At 44.3% G+C, this 22,588-nt stretch overlaps 1 protein-coding gene across 1 annotated transcript in view; it reads right to left on the bottom strand.

The window, feature by feature from the left end:
* Nucleotides 1-22,588, bottom strand: part of USP9X (ubiquitin specific peptidase 9 X-linked) — a 437,788-nt gene that overhangs the window by 318,469 nt on the left and 96,731 nt on the right. Inside the window, 5 exon segments of the mRNA XM_077480883.1 lie at nucleotides 2,307-2,558; nucleotides 6,634-6,749; nucleotides 17,347-17,565; nucleotides 18,237-18,349; nucleotides 22,013-22,092. Of these exon segments, the coding sequence (XP_077337009.1) occupies nucleotides 2,307-2,558; nucleotides 6,634-6,749; nucleotides 17,347-17,565; nucleotides 18,237-18,349; nucleotides 22,013-22,092 (780 nt within the window).

Here is a 22,588-nt window from a genome sequence, read left to right as displayed (position 1 = left end):
AGCCCATAAAAGCAACAAATAACCGTGATGAGGGCTTGAGAGGGGCGAACATGTTTCCCGCTTACTAGTGCTTAACCACAGCTATATTTAAACACTAGTAAGAATGCAAAGCATTGGCTCCTTTTATAAATCAGTGAATGTGCCTGTGACCAAACATTCACTGGTGGTAAATAAATAACGGTCACTAAAAACGTGCACCAGGAAGCTTCATAAGCAGTTTATGTCAAGATTCACAGCTTTATAAAATAAGCCCCCAAGTCCCATTTGCAATAAAGGATCCTCAACTTTCTGCGTGTTCACTGCGCAAAGCACGTGCAGTATTGGGTACAATCCCAGTATATGGCAGGTGTTGGCATGAACAAACTCCAAAACGAACGCAGGGGAGTTATGTCATGCCCGAACTGCCAATCAAGATGACCGAAGATGCCACACCTGGAAGAAGCCAGGTAGAAGGTGGCTGTGCTGGCAAGGGAGCTTGGACATAACATCACTGAATCAAAACTGAGTATAGTTACGCTTTAAAATCCATGGGTTGCAAAATGATTTTCTATTCATTTGAGAGAAAAAATTTAAATCTTAACCACTTTAATAAAGGGCATTTATACACCCTTCCTTACCAGACCAATTTTTAGCTTTCAGCGCTCTCACACTTTGAATGCCAGTTAGTCATGCAACACAGTACCCAAACATATTTATTTTATAATTTTTTTCATACAAGTAGAGCTTTCTTTTGGAGGTATTTAATCACCACTTGGCTTTTTATTTTTTGCGGCATAAGTGAAAAAAGAGAGAAAAAAAAAAAAACTTTTTTAGTTTCTATGATAAAATTTTGCAAATAAGTCATTTTTGTTCATCAATTTGGGCCAAAATTTATACGGCTACATCTCTTTGGGTAAAAAAAACCAATTTAGTGGATAAATCATTGAAAATTGATCACACATGATGCACTGACGGCCTATCTCTTGAGGCTCTGAAATGTCAGGAAAGTACAAATACCCCCCAAATGACCCCTTTTTGAAAAGTAGACAGTCCAAGGTATTTTGTAAGAGGCATGGTGAGTTTTTTAAAGTTGTAATTTTTTTCCCACAATTCTTGGGGAAAAGAAGAATGTTTTTTTTTGTTTTTTTACAAAATTGTCATAACAAGTTATTTCTCATACACAGCATATGCATACTTCCAATTACACCTAAAAATACATTCTGCAACTCTTTCAGAGTATGGCGAAACCACATGTGTGGGACTTTTACACAGGCTGGCCACACAGAGAAGTCCAAAATGCAGGGAGCACCATAAGGGGTTCTAGGAGCATAAATGACACCTAATTTCCTAGCGACCTATTACATTTGTGAAGGCCCTGGAGCACCAGGACAGTGGAATTACCCACGAAATGACCCCATTTTGGAAAACAAACACCCCAAAGTATATTCTATGAACCATTAGGAGTCTTTTGAGCAGTTAATTTTTTTTTTTACACAAGTCTTCAGAAAACGTGGAAAGAAAATTAAATTTTTTTATTTTATTTTTTTACACACAAAGTTGTCCATTTATAAAATATTTCTAACACATAGCATGTATATAGCAAAAATTACACCCCAAAACACATTCTGCTACTCCTCCTGAGTATAGCGATACCACATGTGTCAGACTTTTACACAGCCTGGCCATATACAGAGGTCCAACATGGAAGTGGTACCTTCAGGCGTTCTAGGCGCATAAATTACACATCTCATTTCGTTCCTACCCATCACACTTTTGAAGGTCCTGGAGCACCAGGACAATATAATTACCCACAAAATGACCCCATTTTGGAAAGAAAACACCCCAATGTGTATTCTATGAGGCATGGGCTGCAAATAGGCACTCGGGTACTCCGAAGGGGTGGTGACAGGCACTCGGGTACTCCGACGGGGTGGTGACAGGCACTTGGGTACTCAGACGGGGTGGTGACAGGCACTCGGGTACTCAGACGGGGTGGTGACAGGCACTCGGGTACTCAGACGGGGTGGTGACAGGCACTCGGGTACTCAGACGGGGTGGTGACAGGCACTCGGGTACTCAGACGGGGTGGTGACAGGCACTCGGGTACTCAGACGGGGTGGTGACAGGCACTCGGGTACCCCGATGAAGTGTTAGTTAGCATTAGTGTGGCTTTGAAAACTATTGGCACCACAAGACAAGTATTTTTTCTGATTATCGCAATTACATTTATACTGAACGTAAAAAAAGTCATTAGGTAGCATATACTGTGATTAGATTGCACACGCAAACAAAATACTTTTAAAATTTACTCAGATGCATTTACTTACCTAAGAATCATTTTGAGTCTAAAAATTTCTAAATTTTTGACAGTTTCTTCTTGCCCTGGAACACGGGAAGCTAAGTTTTTAAGAGATTTTATAATCATAGATAGTGCATCATTTTTGGCTTCATTTTTTGCTTCTTTTTTCAACTCGTCGTCAGTTAAATTTTCTAGAAATTGAGGGACCATTTCTATAATTGGTAGAAAGTATTTCTTGACTGTATGAAGTGTTAAAAAATCATAGCACTGTCCAAACGGCCTGCAAAAAATAAAAAATAAAATGATTAATGAAACAACGTACAGCTTTCTCTTTTTTTTTTGATTGAGTTTACTCCCTGAAATGTGGACTTGTTGTTTGATCTCGGTGTGGACTAAGGGCTCAACATGCCCTCTGTGTCTAGTACAGAGTTAAACTACCTCTTTATTTGTGCCCAGGAGTTCCTGGTGCAATATTTAGCTGCCAACAGACATGAATGGTCACAGTCAGCTTTACAGTGATATGTGCTGCTACTCGCCTAAAGTGGCGTATGTGCATAGAGGAATATTCCCACTGCCTGGGGCATGATGATATCAATCCTGCAAATGCACACGTGTGTTTCTATGGCCATTTTGTGATTTATTTATTTTTTTCTAAAAACAAATATAGCATTAAGACGATGTATTGTTTTACAAGCTAGGCTTTCCCTATTGCTATGGAAGTTAACTCGTTGGACTGGTTTGTGAAGCTAAGCACAGGAAATGATGTAGGCAGGAAGAAGGGGGGAGGGGAAAAGGACTTGAACAACCATGAGATTGACCGCAAAGAGTAGTTTGCAGGACTTCAGAGAAGCCATAAACAGTCTGGAAAGATTCTGGAAGATGATGCCATCATAAAGACAGACCCAGGTTAAGTCAACGGTTTCGTGTATGCCCCATCACATACATTGTACATAATTATTTGCTAAAAAGGATAGTTAGCTTGTGCATGCTGTAGGCATATATTGCAATACCTTGTTTGCTTTGAATTGTTTTTTCCTGCAGTGGTATGTGCAGCATGTTTAGTAAAGCAAACATTACTACACGATAGTAGTTTATTTTTAAGCTGCTTTGCTTTACTACAAAAGAACCTTAAGACCCCCCTTTTACAGAGACAGTTTTCAGGCATTTTAGCGCTAAAAACAGTGTCTGTAAAGCGCCTGAAAACTGCCTCTCATGCCTCCCCAGTGTGAAAGCCTGAGTGCTTTCACACTAGGGCAGTGCACTTGCAGGACAGGAAAAAAAGACCTGCAAGCAGCATCTCCGGGGCTGTGTAGGAGCGATGTATACAGCGTTCCTACACCGCCCCTGCCCACTGGAATGAATGGGCAGTGCTTCCGAAGCGCCGCTTAGACAGTGGTAAAGTCCCGTTAAAACTAGCAGCGCTTTACCGCTAATGGACCCAAGGCCCCAGTGTGAAAGAAGCATAAAAGCCACAAAGCAAAATAGCATGGGAGTCAGATAATCACATAAACAGCGGTGCTGTAATACGCTTTGCGATATAGTATAAATTGCATAGATCTCCCTCAATTTAAAAACCCTGTTAGCAGTTTAAGTTCCATTCTGCTTTAAATAAAAAAAAGGAAGGCATACTGAAAAAGAATTGACCTTTACATTATTACAAGAACATATATTAAGGGTTTGGGTTCTAAAACAAAATACTCAAGGGGGACTTCCAAGCGAAGATAAAGAAATTTATGATTTCACACAAATAGAAACAAATTCACCCAGGGTTCACTCAATTTTCTAATTGGGAATATATGCGAGTAAAAAGCCCCTTTTACACAAGCGGCCCGCTCGGATCCGCCTGTCCATTTTTCAAATGGATCTGAGAAGGCCACCCATTGACTTCTATGGGCAGGCGGACATCCATTGAGATGTGTCCCGATGCCATCCGATGAGATATGCTGAAAACAAAAATGCATGGGGATATGTTCACTATTCGTCCAGTGGATCAGAAAAAACAGAGTGGCGGATGCGTTTTCATCTGATATCTCAGAGAACAGCGGGGCTTTGACAGACGGACCAGTCACCCACCTGCTCAGCAAGGATCATTGGAGCGATCCCCCATTGAGCTGGCAGAGTCAGTCCAGCGGATCCACCCAATGTGAAAGTGGCCTTAAGTTAAAGTTGTTCTATCTTGGTAGAATAAAATTAAAAAAAATTAATAAAAAGATCGCTAAGTGCAACATCACAATTTTCGAATTTATGAACAGGACGTTGGATTTTCAGTTTCTAAAAATGGTCATATATATTGCACTGGCGTTTTAGCCAATAAAATCTTGATGCATACATTTTCACTGATGATTAAACATTGCACATACAAACAATTATTCCAGATTAAAAAATAAAAGCAGACTTTCAACCTCAATGCAACTTCTAAAAGTAACCCATAACCTTAAACTCAATAGACTATATTACTCAAACATTAGTAGAAATCTTAACCTTAAGGGTCATAAATAAAGCAAATTTTGACTAACCTATAAATTCCTCCTCTCAGAATACAGTACAGGATACAGAATTTGTATTCCTAGACAACAGGTTATGTGCAGGCTACCCCCAGATGATAGGACACTGGAAAAAAACGTCATAGGGCAGCCGCTAGGGGCACGCTCATATAACCCCACTCAATCCATGAGACTACAGTTTTTAGCGAGCAATAGCGACGGGAGGCTGAACTGAGGGTCCTGTAGTTTAACCCAAGTAATTTATAATTTTTGTATAGCCCTGGACTTGTCATAGATAATGTGTTGTCCCCAAGCAATGAACTGAGGGGGTGAGCAACAAAGCAAAACACTGCCAACCGTCCCACAAAAAACAAATAGTAACAGACCCAACAAGCACACAGGTGACAGCTTAAAGCACCTTGCGACTAATGCGCTCATTAACTGAGGCCTCAAAGTGTATGAACAGAGGACCAGATGCAGGACACACAAATGTGGGATACACATAATTGATATTTGAAAGCCCAAGAGACCTTGTGGAATGACCTCAGAAAGGAAAGGGTATATTCAAACTAGATGCAGGGGGGAATGTTTTGGGCAGCAATTTTTGTGCTGTGTTTCAGTCCCATACCATGAATTGGCTTGCCTCCAATGTGCCCAGTTCACACTAATGATGTGATGTGTGGGCGGTGTGCACTTAATGCGTGCAATATTTTGTCAGCACAAGCGAACCCGCCCCTTCACACTGCGTGGCCAGCAATTGAATAAAATATCTCTAAGATATTTCAATAAAATGTCATTTAAAAAAATACAATTAAAAAAAAAATTATACAGCGCAATGCAATCAGATCGACGCATCTGCACTGTTGCGATCCAGTCAGATCGCGCTGTAAGGCAGAAGCTGGTGGGAATTGGCCCTTAAACGTATTCTTCTGGGGCAGGAGTGTCTTTACTCCGATGACTTACTTGATGACCGTATCAAGAGATTCCCCAAACACATGTTAACCATCAAAATTCATGCATTAAAAGTGCCTCTTAAGCTTTTAGCCACAAAATCCTGCACATGTACACAGAGATAAAACATTCTAGAGACCCAACTCTGGAGTGTCAACACAAAACAAAGCTGAAGGCACCAGCTGCAATTGTTCTTAGAGAATGAGGTGCTCAAATACATGTTCATGTTTTCTATTTATTTAGGCCCTTTTTACACTGGGGTGTTTTTCAGGCGCTACATCGCTAAAAATAGCACCTGTAAATCTCTGGCCCCTTACACTCCAGTGTGAAAGGCGGAGGGCTTTCACACTGGAGCGGTGCGCTAGTAGGACGGTGAAAAAAGTCCTGCTAGCGGCATCTTTGGAGCGGTGAAGGAGCGGTGTATTCACCACTCCTACCCACTGAAATCAATGGGGCAGCGTGGCTATACCGCCAGCAAAGCGCCGCAGATGGTTTTAACCATTTTTCGGCTGCTAGCGGGGGTTAAAAATCGACCGCTATCGGCTGCATACCACCGCTAAAACGATGCTAAAGCAGCGCCGCTTTACCGCCGACGCCGCTCCTGCCCCATTGTGAAAGGGGCCTTAGTTTGCCAACAATATTAATTTCTCTATACGCTTTGCTTGCCTACAATAACTCGGGACAGAGCTATTGCTAGCTGCAGAGGAGGCTTCTTCTAAATGCAGCTGAGGACTACAACTTTCAAAACGGTTATCGGAGAAAGAAAGACTCAATAGGCAATGACTGATGTTGGGGCATCAGTCATTGCAAGAAATTGGGTTATTAAAACAAGGTGTTTAATCATATTTAAAGAAATGCTGGGGAACTTTTAACACTTCTGGCAAAATATATTTAACAGAATACATTTTGGACATTACTTACTTTATAAGAGCTGCAATGATTTGAACATTCAAAGCTGAGCCATTCATAAAGCGATCATGCAGAATCTGGAACCCGTTTAATGTGCCAAATTTATTAATGAGGTCTACTAACCAGCCCTTAAAAATGAAAGAGAAATAGGCATTATTACATATATTATTTATACATTTTTCCAAAGTAGCCAACTTTAAAGAGAACCAGTCAGCAAAGTGCGGCAGGATTTTTTACGTGGAGCTGCATATATGCGTTTCTCCCTTTGTGCTGGGGATGCACAGCGACCAGGATTTCACAGAGAGCCCCGTAGTAACTATTCTGACCCGGACATCCTGATTCTGGGTCACCTGATTACTGTGGTAGCCTCCGATTGCTGCCACAGTGATCAGTCACTGAAGCCGATCTCAGTTTTTTTTTCTGTGAATTGAGAAGGATACAATGCATTTCATTCCTTGCAGAAAAAAAAAAGTGCTCGCAATTTTGTTTTTAAAATAAAGCACACAAAATAAAATACAAAATAAAGAAAAATACCAAGAGCAAGGTTTGATCTAGGTCAAGGTTTAAACTAGGTCAATACCAGGGTTGATGTTTAGGTCAAAATATTTTTGACAGGATTATTTTTTTTATTATTATTTTATTAGCATCAGTGTGTTTTAGGGTGCTTTCACACCGAGGCGTCAGCAGCAAAGAGCCGCTATTTTTAGTGGCGTTTTGCTGTCGTTCTAGCTGCGCTATTCAAAAAAGGGTTTAAACCGCCCGCCAAGCACCGCTGCTGCAGCGCTTTTCCGGCGACGCTGCCCCATTGATTTCAAAGGGCAGGGGTGCTTTAAAAGCAGTGTATACACCGCTCCTACAGCGCTGCAAAGATGCCGCTTGCAAGACTTTTTTTTACCATCCTGCAAGTGCACCGCTCCAGTGTGAAAGCACTTGGGCTTTCACACTGGAGAAACTATTTACAGGTGCTATTGTTAGCGCTGTAGCGCCTGTGTGTGAAAGCAGTCTTAGGTAGGACAAAAAAAAGCAAAACGTGCACCATTGCTTTTCGGCTGTACTTTGGGCAAAGAACAAACATACACACGTGGTATTGATGTGATCATCAGCAGGAGCATTTATATTGGGTTGTGCTTTGGTGGAAGGTTATGGTAGTAACAAGAAATAAACAGCTAAATTTTTATGTGGTTAGTACTAGTAGACAATATTCACATTTACATTTTTTTTTTTTAATTTAGATTACTCTCCACATTTACACACAGCACAAAATGTTTAAAAAAAAGAAAGAATGTGACAGATGTTCTGATGAACTAGAACATTAACAGGGGTTCTTTAAATTTTTAAATTTTTTGCAAAATAGGATTTTTGTACTCACCGTAAAATCCTTTTCTCTGAAGTTCATTGACGGACACATCTTCCTCTTGACCTTAGGATTATATCGCCCCTTTAGGAGAGGCCTAGGCAGAAAGTGTTAAAAAAAAAGCAACACTTGCACAGTACCGGGGTGGTCCTACTGGTTAGCACACCTCACACTGCATTCAGCAGCTCAGTTCGCCAAAAGCAGTACAAAAACAGAAGGGGTGGGTGCTGTGTCCGTCGAACTTCAGAGAAAAGGATTTTATGGTGAGTACAAAAATCCTATTTTCTCTTTCGTTCATTGACAGACACAGTAGCTTCATCTTGACTTTAGGGACGTCCTCAAGCAGCGTCAAAGAAACGAGGGGTAGGAACAGCAAAAAACTACTCCACCCATAACCAGAGCTCCTCAACGGAGGAGTTGCAACCTTAAAAAGGAAAGGGAGGCGCCCGCCCCCTAATGGCATAAGCCTGAACCACAATCTGTCTGATCCACTGAAAAATAAATGGTTGCCGATGACACCGCCAGTCCCTTCTTCGGACCAGCCACCGATACAAATAGCAAGTCCGACCTCCGAAAAGGAGCCATAGCAGACATATAACAGCAGAGCCCGGACCACATCCAAGGAATGCAAAGCCACCTCTTTGGAGTGTGACGGCCGAGGACATAAGCACAATGCCCTCATTTAGATGAAAGGCCAAAACAACCTTTGGCAGAAACGAAGGCTACGGACACAGCACCACTTTATCCTTGTGGAGGATCAAGTAGGGAGACTTGCAAGACTAAGCCAACTCAGAAACCATCCTGGCAGATGTAATAGCCACTAGAAAGACTACTTTCTGAGAGTGTCAATAAGGGAATCTCCCTAATGTTTTCAAACAGCGGTTTCGGAAGCACCAAGAGCACCAGATTAAAATCCCACGGAGATAGCGGTGGTCAAACCGGAGGGGCCACATGTCTAAGCCCCCTGACCAAACGTACTCACCAATGAATTAGTCGCCAAGGGTTGCTGAAAAAAGACAGCCAAAGCTGATAGCTGCCCCTTAATGGTGCTTAATGTGAGTTTCTGATCAACTCCTCGCTGCAAAAAAAAAAAAAAAAAAAAAAAAAAAACACACAAACAGACAGCAGGATCCTGGAAATAGAGTATGTGCACGGACGCCACCCCATCTCCTCACACATGGAGATGTAGGCCTTCCACGTACGATGATAAATCTTCAGACAAGAAGACTTTTGTGCCCTCAGCATAGTGGATATTACGGAATCTGACAGACCTTGGTCCCTTAGCACCTGGCTTTCAACAGCCATGCCATTAAAGGCAGTGATGGTAAAGCAGGATGAAGTATTGGACCTTGCGTCAGAAAATCTTCTCGCAACGGCAGTCGCCAAGGAACATCTGCCAGCATTCGTACTATGTCGGCATACCACGGACACCGAGGCCAATCTGGGGCAATCAGAAATACCCTTAACCTCCACTCTGCGAAGCAGACATGGTAGAGGAGCATTAAAACAGCCGATAACGCCCCCATGGAGCCACCAATGCTTCTGCCACGTCCGCTCATCCTTTAACCTGGCTACAAACCTCTGTATCTTCCAATTGAGTCGAGAAGCCAGGAGATCCACATCTGGTGTGCCCCACCTTAGACAGACAAAGGAGCCAAAATCCATCCAGATGCAGCGACCATTCCCCTTGGTGCAGCATCTGACCACTTAGGTAGTCCGCTTGCCAGTTTTCTACACCCGCAATGTACACTGCCAACAGAGCCGGCATGCATCGCTCTGCCCATTGCAGGATGTGAGCAACCTCGAGTGCTGCAGCCGAGCTCCTTGTTCCACCTTGATGGTTGACAAACGCCACTACCGTGGTGTTGTCCGACTGGATCCTGACCGGGCCACCCCTGCAGCATCTGACCATGTGGAGACACCCCGCCTGATCGCCCAAAGTTCCAGAACGTTGATCAGCAGGCGGGATTCTTCCTGGGTCCTGACTGTATGCCCCAAAACTCCCCCCAAACCGGTCAGGCTGCAATACGTTGTAATAACCATCCAATGAGGAAGGAACAACTTCCCGGACCGAAGGGACGGCGACCTCAGCCACCAGAGCAGGGAATCCCCGACTAGCTGGCTCACCCGAATTTGACAATTCAGGGACAATGGAGATTTGTCCCATTTGGACAGGATCTCCTTTTGCAAGACTCGTGTGGAATTGAGCATACGGTACCGCCTTAAAATTGGCTACCATGAGACCCAGGTCTCGCATGCAAAAAACGCAGCGACTACCACCTGCGGGACAAAAACAACTTTGCCGCAGCTAGAAGAGTCTGCAGCTTGTCCGAAGGGAGAAAGACTCACCTCTGAGGAGTCCAGAAGCAGGCCCAGGTACTCCAGGTGTGGAGTCGGCACCAACACCGACTTCTGTAGGCTCAGTACCCAACCAAACTCCCAAAGAGTTTGCATAGCGATTGCCACATCCTCCCTTAATTCTGAGGCGGAACCTGCTCTCAGAAGAAGGTCGTCCAGGTAACCCATGATTGCGATCCCTCGCTGCCTTAGCAAAGCCATAATTGGGGCTAGGACCTTGATAAAGACCCTCAGTGCCGACACCAGACCAAAAGGGAGAGCTACAAATTGGTAGTGCTCGTCCCCGACCTAAAATCGCAGAAACCTCTGATGATTGATGCATATGGGGACATGCAAGTTTATGACCTTGATGTCCAGGGATGCCAGAAAATCCCCCCGATGGAGTGCAGCGACCACTGAGCGAACTGATTCCATCCTGAACCTTTGAGGACCTTGAAGTCCCATCCTTCTTTAGGACTACAGACAGATTGGAGTAGAATCCGTGAAAAATTTCCGGCGTCAGTACAGGTACTATCACCCCACGCAACAGCAGGTCCCGTACTGCCCCGAACAGGGCTTTCCGACGAGCCGGAAGAAGATGAAGGTTGGCGGGAAAAAATCTGTTTGTCGGACAAGAAAAAAAAACTCTTGCATCCTGATGAAACCAGTTTCCAGACCCAATGGTCCTAAAGTAGGGAGGTCCACCGGGCTGCAAACTCCTGAAGGCGAGTCCCCCCCACCCCAGATTCGGAGGGGGCAAACTGTAACAGATTTGCTCACAGGCTTGTTTGGCTTGCAAAACCAGGGACACTTTTGTCCCTCAGCAGGCACCTTGTCGGACTGGGAACGCCTACCTGCCGAACCGGGCAGAGGCAAAATCCGCTGTCTGAAAGGCGTGGCTCCTTACCTTTTCTGGACTGTGGGAGCAACGTACACTAAACCCCAGTAACATTCTTAATAATGTCATCCAGCGAGGCTCCAAACAGCCTCTCTCCCTGGAAGGAGAAGTCCGCCAGTGCTTTCTTAGATGCCTGGTTTGCAGACCAGCATTTCAACCAAATCAGGCGACGTAGCACTACTGCTGATACAGAGGCTCTAGAGAGCAAGGGGGCCGTATCTAAGGCTGCATCACAGACACTTAAGGCCCTGCAACAACTGGTCCACCAGCTTCACGCAGACCGGGTAAGCCTGTTGCTTCTCGAATTCATGGTGTAACAATTTTGCCCATTCAGTAAGCGTCTGACACCAGGGCCATGGCTAACACTGGCCACAATGCTGGCCCCACCACTGTAAATATGGACCGGGCAGGGTGCTTGAAATTGAGTCCCTTACACCAGAATCGTGGTTACCTCATTTAACCTGGATACCGGGGTGGGGGGGGGGGGGGGGGGTCAACAATCAGATGTCCATTTCTTCAGGAAACGCTCCTCAAAGGGGCAACGCACCGCCATGCGTTTCGGGACTGAAAAGGCCCGCTGCGGTTTTCTCCACTCCTTTTAAATAAACTGATCAAAATAAGTTGGGTAAGGAAACACCTTAGCCGTGCGGGCCAGCTTGTGGGACCTGAAAGGGACAGACACCTCTGTAGATGCCTCCACTGTATCCTCCATATTTAGGGTATCAGGCACCGCTGTAATAAGTGCTCCTACAAGCGCCTTTTCCTGCGCTGACCCGGCACAGAGTCATCCTCACTGTCCGAGCGGTCCTGGTCCGCATACTCAAAACAGGGGCCACCTGTCACAGTGGGGCCAGCGTCTGAATCAGAGCTTTCCCCAGAAGATGGTGGGGGGAGGGGGCGTTGTTAATCCCCTTGCGTCCACACGCCACTTCCACCCTGGCAGGAAAGGCCTCCAGGGCCGCCAACAGAGCGTCCATAGGCACCGCAGGTGCAGGGGAACCAGATGCAATAACAGGGATGTTTGGGGAAGAGAGGACAGGACAGGACAGAGCGAGAGCGAAAAGGGCCAGGACAGGACAGAGCGAGAGCGAAAAGGGCCAGGACAGGACAGGACAGAGCGAGAGCGAAAAGGGCCAGGACAGAGCGAGAGCGAAAAGGGCCAGGACAGAGCGAGAGCGAAAAGGGCCAGGACAGAGCGAGAGCGAAAAGGGCCAGGACAGAGCGAGAGCGAAAAGGGCCAGGACAGAGCGAGAGCGAAAAGGGCCAGGACAGAGCGAGAGCGAAAAGGGCCAGGACAGAGCGAGAGCGAAAAGGGCCAGGACAGAGCGAGAGCGAAAAGGGCCAGGACAGAGCGAGAGCGAAAAGGGCCAGGACAGAGCGAGAGCGAAAAGGGCCAGGACAGAGCGAGAGCGAAAAGGGCCAGGACAGAGCGAGAGCGAAAAGGGCCAGGACAGAGCGAGAGCGAAAAGGGCCAGGACAGAGCGAGAGCGAAAAGGGCCAGGACAGAGCGAGAGCGAAAAGGGCCAGGACAGAGCGAGAGCGAAAAGGGCCAGGACAGAGCGAGAGCGAAAAGGGCCAGGACAGAGCGAGAGCGAAAAGGGCCAGGACAGAGCGAGAGCGAAAAGGGCCAGGACAGAGCGAGAGCGAAAAGGGCCAGGACAGAGCGAGAGCGAAAAGGGCCAGGACAGAGCGAGAGCGAAAAGGGCCAGGACAGAGCGAGAGCGGAGAGAGAGAAGGAAAGGGGGAGTGAAAGACCCCCTGGTCGACCTCCCAGGGAATGCCCAGCTGCTCCATCCTGCCGAGACAGGTGGAACCATACTTGCCCCTCCTGCAGGGACTGCTGGATGCATTTTCACAGACAGACCCATCAACCGAGCAGTACAGAGTGGCTGTCGGCCATGGCACACTGTAACACAGACAGCATTAGCCTGGTCATATGTGTGCCCCAGACTATATAGCTCACCGGCCGCTGCTTGATCAAACAGGGCATGTCGTGGCCAACCCAGCACGTAGATAGGGCCTGCTCACGCTCGATGGCCAGGCTGGGAAGACTACCAGGATGTATATTATCCAGGCTGTCACCCAGCCGGCTGTTGATTGTAGATCACAGGAATCAGAAATGCAGAAAAAAGAAAAAAAAATTCCCAGGACCAATGGTCCCACCGGGAGCCAGGTCCTTCTCCTACACTAGTCAGAAAAAAAACTGAGCTGCTGGATGCAGTGTGAGGGCTTATAGCCAGTAGGACCGCCCCCTGGGCGGTACTGTGCAAGTGTTGCTGTTTTTAACACTTTCTGCCTAGTCCTCTCCTAAAGGGGCGATATAACCCTAAGGTCAAGATGAAGATGTTGCGTCCGTCAATGAACGAAAGAGAAATTTGGTTTGTATGTAAATGAGTAAATTATCTGAAATAAACTGTATTTTATAAATTCATCACATATAACAACCACATACTGTTATCAGAATAAAATGTTTTGGCAAACAGATTTTAAGACTGAAGAATTCTAGTACTACAACTGCCCTCTTCTGACAGATTCTCTTTAAAACAATATTACTTACGTCTACAACAATTTGACATAAACCTTGAGTACTGAATGTGACAGATAACAGCCAATACCACAACATCCTTTTCTGTGAACATTTACCTATTGAGCCATTTACACAATTTGCCTCCCCAATTCCAAAACCATTTTGGATACTTCCAACAGCCACCTGTAAACATGCACCTTTTATCTCACACGGAAAAAAGTATATATAGCTAAAGGAAGTGTTATGTTTTCTAGGGGGCACTTAGCAATTCAAGTTACCAACATTTAACACTTGTTTTGAGATCTTTTGGCCGCACTATTGTCAAACTGGAAATTAACCACCAAAATTATCCAATAAACATTTCTGGGATGTTATCCAGGCAACTTCTAATCTCAGTACAGGAAAGGCAAGATGGTGACCATAGCCCAAGGGAAGAAGGCGTTGTCAACTCTATAAATTTCCCACCAGATTAAAAGGGCATAGTAATTTTTTCAGTGAGGACAGTTGTTTTGATGAGAGTCTAAGGACCAACACACTAAGAAAATCAAACAAACCTTGCTGGTTTTCCTCGATGTTTCAAAGCAGGTCAAAACAGAGGATGGTACTAATTGTACGAAAATTCTCAAATGACAAGAGGCGTTTCTGATCATGCACAGGTCTCTCATACACAAACAGTAAACATTAAACGTTCACATATGAGAAATAGTTTTGAAAGCCCGAATTGAATGTCAAACGTTGTATACACACAAACACCAATTTAATATATATATATATATATATATATATATATATATATATATATATATATATATATATATATATATATATATATATATATATATATATATATATATATATATATATATATATATATACACATACATACATATACACACAAAAAATGGATTCAATTATTTTCTTCAAAATGCTACAAACAATACCTCATAACGACAATGTGAAAGATGTTTGTTTGAAATCTGCAAATTTATATAATAATAATAAAAAACACACACACACACACACACACACACACACACACACACACACACACACACACACACACACACACACACACACACACACACCCTTTGCTCAATACTTTGTTGAAGTACCATTAGCACACCTATTTTTGGGCAGTTTCTCCCATTCTTCTTTGCAGGACCTCGCAAGTTCCATCAGGTTGGAAGGGGAGCGTCAGTGCACAGCCATTTTCAGATCTCTCCAGAGATGTTCAAATCAGGTTCAAGTCTGGGCCACTCACTGACATTCACAGAGTTGTCCTGTAGCTACTCCTTTGTTATCTTGGCAGTGTGCTTAGGGTCGTTGCCCTGTTGGAAGATGAACCTTCGCCCCAGTTAAAAGGTTCAGAGCGATCTGGAGCAGGTTTTAATCAAGGATGTCTCTGTACATTACTGCATTCACCTTTCTCTTGAACCCGACTAGTCTCCCAGTTCCTGCCACTCAAACATCCCTACAGCATCATGCTTCACCGTAGGGATGGTATTGGCCAGGTGATGAGCAGTGCCCGATTTCCTCCAGACATGAAGCTTGCCATTCAGGCCAAAAAGTTCAATCCTTGTTTCATCAGACCAGCAAATTTTGTTTCTCATGGTCGGAGTCCTTCAGGTGCCTTTTGGCAAACTCCAAGTGGGCTATCATGTAGCTTTTACTAAGGTGCATCTGGCCACTCTACCATACAGGCCTAGTTGGTAGACTGCTGCAGACATTGTTGTTCTTCTGGAAGTTTCTCCTCTCTCCACAAAAACACTGAAGCTCTGTCAGAGTGACCATCAGGTTCTTGGTCATCTCCCTAACCAAGGTCCTTCTCCCCTGAACGCTAAATTTGGCCGGGCGGCCCACTTTAAGAAGAGTCATGGTGGTTCCAAACTTCTTCCATTGATGGATGATGGAGGCCACTTTGCTCATTGGGACCTTTTTTTTTTCTTCCGCAGATCTGTACCTCGATGCAATGCTGTCTTTGAGGTCCACAGACAATTCCTTAATCATCATGGTTTGTGCTCTGACATGCACTGTTAACTGTGGGACCTTATATTAGGTGTGTGCCTTTCCAAATCAAGTCCAATCAACTGAATTTACCACAGGTGGACTCCAATCAAGTTGTAGAAACCGGATGCATCTGAGCTCAATTTGAGCGTCACAGCAAAGGCTGTGAATACATGTCTTTTTTTTCTTCTTTTTAATAAATTTGCAAAGACTTCAAACAAACGTCTTTCACATTGTCATTATGGGGTAAGGTTTGTCGAATTTTGAGTGAAATAATGCATTTAATCCATTTTGGAATAAGGCTGTATTATAACAAAATATGGATAAAGTGAAGACCAATATATATATATATATATATATATATATATATATATATATATATATATATATATATATATATATATATATATATATTCAAATATCACCTTAGTGAATAACACACATCAGTGCCATCACATTAAATAAAAAAAACAAAAAGGTCCTACCTTTCAAAATTAGACAATACAGTCCCTTTTTAAAATGTGACCCATGTTTCACATGGATCCTGCAGGCAAAACACTGGTGCCCACCACCATTTAGAGTACCTTTCCAAATAAGATGGGCTCTCACCTTGCACTGTGAGACATGGTTAAGGGGAGGTTGTAAAATGGAAGCTAAACTACCTGCTTTTACCGTCCAACTTCTGCTGCATGTCCAAACAAACCCTAAGATTTCTCAAGCGTGTGTGGCAAAATTCGCTCTCACTTTTTGTTTTACTTTTGGCACAGAAAAAGAAGGGTTTTTGAGAAGTTGACTACACTAAAATCTCAATTATAACTGAATATATTAATTATTGGACCATTAGTGTATTTTATTTTTCACTCTAGTAACTACAGCAAAGTGTATAATATAATGATCAACTTACATTTTAGAAACCTTTTGAAAAAAATACGGTTAATTATAAAAAGCTCACACACTCTTTTCTTGCTACTGTATAAAGGGCATTTGATTTCAACCTTCAATGCGGCTAAATGCAAGTCAAAAAAGCTCAAGCAGCACAAGAAAAACAGAGTCTGATGGCATATAATTATAAACGCTAAATCTTCAACATCCAGCCTTACAATTTGTAATATTAAAAACATATTTAAAAAGAAACCACAAGCATGTACAGGCAGTCCCCAGGTTACAAACAAGATAGGGTCTGTAGTTTTGTTCTCAAGTTGAATCTGTTTGTATGTCAGAACAGGTAAATTTTTTAAGTGTACTTCCAGTCAAAAACCCTATTTTTAAGCTTTTTGGATAGCATAGGGACGGGTTAACGCTCCTGTAATGTTTGTTTTGCTGTCTGTGCCCCTATTCAGAAGATTTCACCTCACTTTCTGTCCCAATGACAATTGGATTTTGGAAATTTTGGGTTGTTGTGGAAACAAGCATTGGTGATAGAGCATTAGTGGAGGTACCTTTTTCCCATAATGACCCTTAGAGCAGTGAATTTCCCTTCCTAGGGGGAGATATCCTCTCACTTCCTGTTGTCTCCCTCTGTTTGGAAGGAGTCGTTTGTAAGTCAAATGTTTGTAACTAGGGGACTGCCTGTACACAATCAGAGATATGGGTAAAAAGACTTACCTTTGGGGAACGTGGGTCAGGAGGACGAGCAAACAGCTCATCTTCTGCCAACTGGACTCCAGCTGGGACAGTCTCTGATGGGCGTGTACCATTGTAGATATGAAATTTACAATGAGGATTTAAGGCCATTGCTAGTAATTCAAGAAGAGGAAACCAATCTTGGGAAAGCTTGGCCACACATAGTTCCACAAGGCGATGAGTATTGTTAATTATACACCTCTGTATTAAGGAGAGACAAAATACCACCAAGAAAATCAGAAAAAAAAAAAAAAATCAAATTCAAAGTAAATACATGTCACGCATTTCCATCTACAGAGATATTACTGCACAAAAGACTAAACAGTCCACAGTTGAACTACGAAAAGGTGAACTCAACAGCCTCCCACCCATCTAGTCCCTTGCCACATACATGTACCCTAAACTATTCCAATCTTTTGGACACCCTCTCCAGCCAGTATAACAGTGCTAAACATAAAAACACACTGTGGGCTGTAAAGCTACATAATGTACACAGTGGCAAGCGTTCATTGGTTAGCACTGGCCACATGAACGTGACTGCACTAATGAAAATTTTTGTTCCAAAAAGCCTCCAAATGGGTTTTTATTGGTCAGTCCAGTCACATGGCCTGCAATGATCAATGAGTTTGGACCATTAATAACATTATGTAGTAACAAAGCCTCTGATGCTCTGTAGAGATGTTTCCCAGTGCAGGAAGAGTAGGAGAGGGTATCAGAAGGTGGAGATCATATAAAGGTACATGCAGCAGGTAACAGAGGGGTGCAGTAAACGTTGCGGATTAGTTCATCTTTTGTGTGGAGCATCTAAATAAACCAGGGTTAATGGCTATAACGTCAATAAGAAGTACGGGGGAGGAATAGAGACAACTTACATGAATCTCAAACTTCCAGCCACTTACTGCCTCATCAGTAAGAATTTTTGTAAAAGATATTGTTAGACCATCTCTAAAGAATCGTTGGCATGCTTCACTTTTCACATCAAGGCCTATACAAAATGTTAAAAAACAAAACAAAAAAAAACTGCATTAAAAATAGAGACCACAACTTTAAAGTACAAGCCACTCTACCAAAAACAACATCTAATCTTTACCCCCCACCCCCCCGCCCCCCCCCCCCAAAAAAAAAAAAAAAACAATTCCTGGGCTCACCTTCCTGTAAATCAGGAGATCCCAACCACTTGCACCCTCTGATGTGGCATGCATTTTGCTCTGAGATGGCGGGTCGGCAAGGCCAGATCGTGGGTTCCCGACCCGCCATCTCCGAGCATTGTCATGAATAATGGAGACGCCGCTAGGGCAAGCAGAGCGATGCTTCCTGTATAGCACCGGCTCCTTCAAAGGTGCAGTGATACCAAATGTATCTGGTCTCTACTGCAGCTGCATGCCTCTGTCACAATGATGCTCGGGAGGGCAGTTCAGGAAACGGGAACCCGCGATCTGGGAAAGCAGCCATCAGTACCAGGATCAGTACCCACCAGCAGTACCAGTCATCAAAACCAGCCAGCAGTACAAACCAGCAGTACCAGTACCCGCCCTGGAAGACAGCCAGCTGCAGGAATCCTGAGGAAGAAGTGAAGATTGAGGTCAGTTGAGGCGCAGGTAAACTGCTGTGCATCAGTGTGAAAGCAGCCTTAGGCCCCTTCAACACAAATCGATCCAATCAGGTCGGTCTGTCTGTTTTTCAAGTGGACTCAAATGGACAACATTCACCTCTATAGATCGGCAGATGTAAACGGACTTGTGTCCATTTACACCCACCTATCTGCGATGCGATCTGCTTAAAAAAAATAAAAAAATAAAAACAGAAGGGGATATGTCCCTTATGTCTGGGCAGATCGGAGGGCCCTTAGGGTAGAGTGGACTGCGTCCGTGTCTGCTCTACATATGCAGAGTGGACACAGGCCTGCCATCCACCCTTTATGCTCATTGTGGCTCGTGACCGGTTACCAAGTAGCCCTCGCTCCTCAAAAGATTGGGCACCCCTGCTGTAAATGGAGCCCAGGACCCACAGTGATGCAGATCAGAAACTCTTAAGGGTCTAAAAAGAACTTTGAGGTCTCTCTAAAAAAAAAAAAAAAAAAAAAAAAAAAAATCCGTCCCCCAAAAAAATGTAAAGATAAAAAAAATTGTTATTTTGACTAAGTAAAGAATTTATCCTTGTATCTGTTTTTACATTTTTTTACTTCTATTCTCTATTTGCTGCACACACAATAGCCTTCCCTCCCCACAACCTCTTCCAAACATGTCTTCCGTCATGCACTCAACACTACTAGCCTGCCCACTATCACACCTTCTGCACTCCTCTCCAGCACATACTACCCCTTACAGCATGTTTTAGGCATTACGATATTATAGCATGAGTAATATAGATTTGCATACTTTAGTAGCCACTACAGCTATATTATTTCTGTATACAGGAGGTGTAAAAATTACATAAAACTTAAAAATATTAGACTTTGTAAGCCACACGTTTGGATATAAAGGTCCTATTAGAAGATTCAGTTTTCTCAAACTTGCTCTATTACTTGGGGTTTTCAAAAACCGATAAACATATGCACTGAGCACTTTAACTACTTCAGATCTGTGCTATAGCCGAATGACGGCTACGGTGCGGACCTTTCCTGGGAATACCTCTATTGACGTCCTCCCGTGTCCCAGTGGCGTGCGTCCCACCTCCCCCTTTCAGGGCACGCTCTGTGAACAGAGAGTCTATGGGACTCGATGCATCACAGATCAGAGTAAGAGGTCAAACCAATGAGTGTGATGTCAACAGAGCCGGTGATCTGTCACAAAGTGTCCGGCTAAAGGATAGTGTCTGCCCCGTACTGCGCAGGCGCAGTGCTTGCACAGTACGGAGGAGAAGGAGACTCCGAAAGTCTCCAAAGAAGAACGACGCCTGCGTCCAGGTGCAAGCCCCACCATCAAAGTGGACATACGGTTGCAGATAGTAACAGGACCCCTCGTGGGCTCGCTTCGTTCAGCTATTTTTTATTCTAACTCTGCCCCCTTGGATGGCTTGAACCTGCACTCACAGTGCAGGCGCCGTTCATCTTCGGAGACTTTTGAAATGTCCTTGTACTGCGCAAGCGCAGTACAGGCAGACACTGATGGGGGACGCTATTCGACACATCACCGGTAATCGGCTATTTTTTCTCCTTGCGCTGACAAAAGCAAAATCACTGGCGGCTGTGAGAGGGACATCAGATCCTCAGTGCCCACATGTGCCCCCTGCCAGGGCCACCTAGCAATAGGCAACAGTGCCCCCTATCAGTGCCGCCTCATCAGCACATATCAATGAAGGAAAAAATTTACCCGTTTGCAAAATTTTATAACAACCCATTAACCTTTTTTTATTCCCCTAAAATTTTCCTTTGTTTAGCAAAAAATAAAAATCCCAGCTGTGATTAACCACTTGCCGCCCGCCCTATATGGAATTGACGGTGGCAAAGTGGTTGCATAATCCTGATCGGAAGTCATATGACGTGATCAGGATTATGAGCCGCGGAGACTCTTTACCACGTGATCAGCCGTGTCCAATCACGGCTGATCACAGTGTAAATGGGAGAGCCGGTGATCGGCTTTTCCTCACTCGCGTCTGTCAGACGCGAGTAGAGGAGAGCCGATCAGCTGCTCCTCTGACAGGGGGGGGTCTGTGCTGATCTGTGCCCCCCCCCCCCCCGAGGATGCCCACACTGGACCACCAGGGACGCCACCAGACCACCAGGGAAAAGGTAATCCTCCCTAGACCACCAGGGATGCCAGTCAGCACAATGGATGCCAATCAGTGCCCACAATGGGCATCACTGATTGGCATCCATTAGTACAGTATAACACCAATGCTGCCCATCAGCGCCCGCCTGTGCCGCCCATCAGCGCCCGCCTGTGCCGCCCATCAGCGCCCACCTGTGCCGCCCATCAGCGCCCACCTGTGCCGCCCATCAGCGCCCACCTGTGCCGCCCATCAGCGCCCACCTGTGCCGCCCATCAGCGCCCACCTGTGCCGCCCATCAGCGCCCACCTGTGCCGCCCATCAGCGCCCACCTGTGCCGCCCATCAGCGCCCACCTGTGCCGCCCATAAGCGCCGCACATCCATGCCCATCAGCGCCGCACATCCATGCCCATCCGCGCCGCCCATCATCAGTGCCACTTCATTGGTGCCACATCACATCATTGGTGCCCATCAGTGCCGCCTTATCAGTGCCCATCAGTGTAGACCCATCAGTGCCCATCAGTGAAGGAGAAAACGTACTTATTTACAAAGTTTTTAAACTGAACCAAAAAAAAACATTTTTTTTTTCAAAATTTTCGGTATTTTTTTATTTGTTTAGCAAAAAATAAAAACCGCAGAGGTGATCAAATACCACCAAAAGAAAGCTCTATTTGTGGGAAAAAAATGATAAAAATTTCATTTGGGTACAGTGTAGCATGACCGCGCAATTGTCATTCAAAGTGCGACAGCGCTGAAAGCTCAAAATTGGTCTGGGCAGGAAGGTGTTTAAGTGCCCAGTAAGCAAGTGGTTAATCAAAAAAGGTCTGAGAGCCATTGAGAAGCTTTAACCAACGCATAAAATTTAAATCTAGAAATAGATCTATGATGTAAAGTACATAAACTCTTTTGCAGATGTCTCCTTGGTGTTGGAAAGCTTACCTTTTTTACTAAGATCAATAGCACCTTCTAAAAGAACTTCTAATTCACCTTTAGGCAAAACTGGAACAACCCAGCGAGGTCTAAAAAGGAGAAAAAAAGCAGAATTACATAAAAAAAGTGAAACACACACACCAACAGTTTAATCAATGAGAAACAACTAGAAATAAACATGCACACTGATGACGTAGGGTGGGGGGATATATTGAGCTAGTCTAAATAGCAAATTAAGATGGCCGGTCAATTGATTCGATAAACACAAAACGACCACGCATTACTAGTTGTAAATAGGACTAAAAAAGTGCTAATGTACCAAAAAAATATGAAATGAACAAAATATAGCAAAAATAATAAAAAAAAGCAGCAGCTTAATGTGGGATAACACAGTGGCTTTTCCAATTTTTATCACAAGCTGACTTTTCCTTCATCCACCAGAAATTGTCTCACCAACTTATGATACTAAAGTCTCAGCTTTCTTTTTTTTTTAACCTATACCCACCCAAGATTACGTCTTTGACTTTGTGCGAGTATATCTAAATGATGACACAGGATCCGCTGGCCCCGGATGGTGACCACAGA

Source organism: Lithobates pipiens, unplaced genomic scaffold (genome assembly GCF_037356315.1).
Source record: "Lithobates pipiens isolate NorthernLeopardFrog02 unplaced genomic scaffold, aLitPip1_a1.2 Scaffold_16, whole genome shotgun sequence".
NCBI lineage: Eukaryota > Metazoa > Chordata > Amphibia > Anura > Ranidae > Lithobates > Lithobates pipiens.
The sequence above is the reverse complement of the archived record's forward strand: the minus strand, read 5'-3'. Positions and strand labels throughout refer to the sequence as shown.